The sequence below is a fragment of the Cyprinodon variegatus genome, unplaced genomic scaffold, assembly GCF_000732505.1.
Source record: "Cyprinodon variegatus isolate N-32 unplaced genomic scaffold, C_variegatus-1.0 Scaffold1413, whole genome shotgun sequence".
Classification (NCBI taxonomy): domain Eukaryota; kingdom Metazoa; phylum Chordata; class Actinopteri; order Cyprinodontiformes; family Cyprinodontidae; genus Cyprinodon; species Cyprinodon variegatus.
This window is the reverse complement of record NW_015151866.1, coordinates 101581-105760: the sequence shown is the minus strand read 5'-3', so window position 1 is coordinate 105760 and position 4180 is coordinate 101581. Positions and strand designations below refer to the sequence as shown.

At 38.4% G+C, this 4180-nt stretch overlaps 1 protein-coding gene across 1 annotated transcript in view; it reads left to right on the top strand.

The window, feature by feature from the left end:
• LOC107103286 (synembryn-A-like) overlaps positions 1-4180 on the top strand; it is a 25771-nt gene that overhangs the window by 9414 nt on the left and 12177 nt on the right. Inside the window, exons 4-6 of the mRNA XM_015402929.1 lie at positions 536-749; positions 3749-3885; positions 3962-4073. Of these exons, the coding sequence (XP_015258415.1) occupies positions 536-749; positions 3749-3885; positions 3962-4073 (463 nt within the window). The remainder of the gene's footprint in view (positions 1-535; positions 750-3748; positions 3886-3961; positions 4074-4180) is intronic.

The following is a 4180-nucleotide window of genomic DNA, read 5'->3' as shown; positions in this document are numbered from 1 at the left end:
TCTGTGTTTTGACTTTGTTTCTGCTATTGTGTTTTTATCTTTTTTATGGTGACCTTGAGTGTCCAGAAAGGCACATTTGAAATAAAATGTAATATTATTTATTTATCAAAGAAAAACAACATCTCGATCAACTTTAGCGTGTGAAGCCATTGTTTATTTTTCATATATATATTTGTAAATTAATATTTTTTTTTACAGCAATTACTTTTCTGAGATTAAAAAAAAGAAAAGTTTGTTGTTAACAAATTTGTATATTTTTTTTATGTTTTATTTTATATTGTCATGTTAACTGGATGATAATTTGTGAAATGAAATCCTATGGTAATATTTATCTTCATATTCGCCAGCATGAATCAGCATTTAAAGGAGCAAATACTTTTCCTCTGCTGCATAGTGTTTCTATTAAAGCCTTTTGATCCGATTCAAGTTTCACATTGTAAGGAGGATTTTATTTTGGTTATTTCTGAACGATAAGAATGAAGTTTGTGGCCGATTGCTACTTCTAACATCTGATTTGATTGTTTTTGTTAAACAGCATCTGGGAGAGCTGTTGCTCAACTTCCTTAACAGAGAGCTGCAACCTTCCTGTCTGCTGGCGTGTCTAGAAACGGTTCGAATCCTGACCAGAGATAAGCATTGCTTGGATCCCTTCATCGGCCGCTCAGCCATGCTCACTCTCGCCCGCTACGCAGGCATTGCCATTGACCAGCCTGCTCACACTAATCAAGGCTTATTGGAGGAGAGCAAAGGTAATTATTATTATTTGGTTATTATTTCTATTACCACCATAGTCAGGCTGCCACATATAGAAGAAGCTTGTGTGGCATCAGCATCTTTGCTCCTACAAGATTAGATTTCCTTAAAACAACGAGGGACCGGTTTCACAAGAGTAATAGAATGTAGCAGAGTGAGGGATGATTTGTCCTCCGGCAGTCTAAGGGTATAACAGCATACCGTATCTACATAGATAGCTCAGGATAATCTGAGCCACTCTAACTTTAAGCTTTATCAAAGCTCACCAGAGTCATCCTTCCAGCTGGCAGTTGTGATGGCCTTAGGGAGGGAACAGCCCCTCGTTTTCCGTAAAAGAAGTTTAGCAAATCCTGCTTTGAACTGTCCAAGATCTTGAAAGCTGTCTTCGGTAAAATGCTTAAAGCAAATGAAGAGCTGAGCATCAAACTTTGCAGGGATCTTCTGATCCACAAAAATAATCCATGCCTGTTGAGTCTTCGGATCGTTGGGAAGACGGTGGAAATGTTTCCCTTTCTCCATGCAGCCTGGAACGCTGCATTTCCACGGGTGGAAATGCAGCGTTCTGGCTCATTTTCAATAGAGAAACTGTCTGCTTTGTTATTCTTGTAGAAGTAAACCCAACTGTAGGCTAAACAGCTACGCTGCTGTCTTCCATCTACCTCTATTCATGTTCTTGGGCCAGTGAACCAGCGGGCTGGTCTGTATGTCATTTTTGGGGCGTGATAAAAGTACAGGTCAGAATCAAATAAGGCAACATCCCAGAGTTTACATCAACTCTGTGCTTCGTTTGGATTGGCCCGTTTTATGGTGGAAGTTTAGAATTGTGAGATTTGCAGAGAAAGGAGGTGTTGATGGGGTTTGAACTTCTCTGTATGTTCATTTCACCCATTGAACTATCGTTATTCATCTATGACAATGGAAACTAGGTTTTGCGTTCTATTTCCCCTTTAAGTCTTGATGGAGCTTTTTTTTATTAAGGAAATGCCAGGTCAGAAACCCAGTTATGCTTTTGGTGGCTCTATGATTTTAATTACTGTGGTAAATAATGTGCCAATTTCACAAATACTTGGAATACTTGTTTGTCAGATTAGAGGAGAAAGGAGGCAGCTGCAGCGATTTGGATTAGGACTGGAGGAGGAAGGAGGGGCAGGCAGTACCCCGCTTCAGATTTATCAGTAGAGCTCAAGTGATTTCCATTTAAATATCCGTTTTCCATCATGCTAATCCCAAGTGGGGTGGCGAGGGGTGCTGGTGCCTATCTCCAGCTGTCTACGGGTGAGAGGTGGGGTCCACCCTGGACAGGTCGCCAGTCGATCGCGGGACAACACAGAGACTAAGGAGAATTTAGAGAAGCTAATTAACCTAACAGTCATGTTTCTGGATTGTGGGAGGAAGCTGGAGTACCCGGAGAGAACCCACGCATGCTCAGGGAGAACATGCTAACTCCATGCAGAAAGAACCCGGCTGGGAATTGAACCTTCTTGCAGCAAGGTAGCAGTGCTACCCACTGCTCTACTGAGCAGCTCTATCCTTTAAACATCAAAACTCTTTTAGAGTTGATGGTAGAGAGGCTCACTCTTATAGAACATTAATGAATCAAGAAAGAAAGATCTCCAGTGGAAATGGAGGGGTCTGTCTGTGCGCATTCCTGAATTCAACTGAGCTTTTTAAGATGTTTGAACACAACCTGCTTAAAAAAACCACCTGCTGTCTTCCTGTTTTATTTTTTTATTTTATTTTTTGTGGTGGTGGTGAGCAAAGGTCTGATTTATCAAGGAATGTGTGGGATATAAACTAAAACAGTGCATACACCCAAACGCCAACAGTGGTGCACGATAAAGATATATTTCAGATTTGATAAACTAATAGTAGCAGCTGATCGATGTCCTCTAATGGTTACCAATGGCAACCGCAGGAAGAGAGGGAAAAAAGTGTATTTTAACCATGGCAGAGATGAATGTTGGATGGATAGTGTGATAAATATGTTTGGTTACCACAGTGGCCATTTAAAAGTGGCTCCAAACAGAGAGCTAATTGCTTATCTTTAATATGGGGGGGGTCACACAAGCAAAGAGCCATTTTTCAGCAGAGGCGTCAAATACCAAAGCACAAATACCTTGTTACCTTAAGTAGAAATATATACTACTACAACTTTTTACTTTCTATTCCTTACATTTAAAAAAAAAGAATCATTAGTTTTGTTTCGTTTAAGCTCATTTTCATTATACCCTCTTGGTATAAAAAATAAAAACCATCAAAATAATTAATTTCATCCAGACAATTTCTGTTACCCCTAGTTATAAAACTAAGAAAATTAAGTCTAAGGAAGTTATCTTCCAGAATAAAAAAAAAAAGTTAATTTAATATGGTAGAAGGTAAAGCTTCTGTCTTTAACAGTTTTTTCTGCATTACTTTTATATTTTAAGTACTTTTAAAAATGGTAATCTTACACTTCTACTAAAAAGCTGAAGTTGATCCTCTAACTTCTACAAAATGTTTTTAAACAGCAGGATTTATACTTCTACTTTAGTAATGAACATTAACAATTTTGGCACCTCTGGTTGTCAGTAAGTATAAGAGGAGTTAACAGCAACTGAAAAAAGATGGATATTTGGATAAGAAGTACAATATGTGTAGTAAAATGCAGCATAAATGCTCTTGTTATATTTAGATGCCTCCCAATCTCTCTGTGGTTGCAAATTTTTTTTTATAACTTTACTGATTGACTCTAAATTCATTAAACCACTGCAAACATATTAGTTTTAGGTACAAATAATTGATTGTTCCTCGCTGAACGGACTTTTCCTTTAAGACAAATATCCTTCTGAATACACAAAGTTTCTAAACAAATATTTTCATTATTTCTAATTGTTTCTGCTTTGTAAATTGTTTTTTTTGGAAATGTGATCCTGGATCTAACTTAGAATGCATCTAAATAAAGGTTCAATAAATAAAATGTATGTTGTTATGCTAATAAACAGTTTTTCTTCTAAAGCGGCTGATTTGGAGGATGGAGATCCTGGTGCGCTGCTACAGGAGCCCCCCCCTCCTTCAGAAAACCCTGACCAAGAAGTGATTGTTGAGGCTCTGAAGTCCATCTGTAACATCCTGCTCCACAGTGAGAGCGGACAGGTCAGCCTGTGGCGTCTTTCGTGTCTTGTATTTTCGATTGGAATCTGTGAAAGTTGATGAGTTCGTTTGTTGGCAGGTGGTAGCAGCAGATCTGCACCTCATTACCGGCGTAGCAGAGAGACTCAAGCAATGGAAACGTCCCACCTGGAACCATGAGGTAGGGAAGCTCAATAAAAACCTTCTTCCATGTATAGACATTTAAAATGTGTTTTAAACTGAATTTTATTTTCAATTCAATTCAGTTTATTTCTATAGCTCCAATTCACATCATGTCATCTTAGGTCAATTTCCAGTT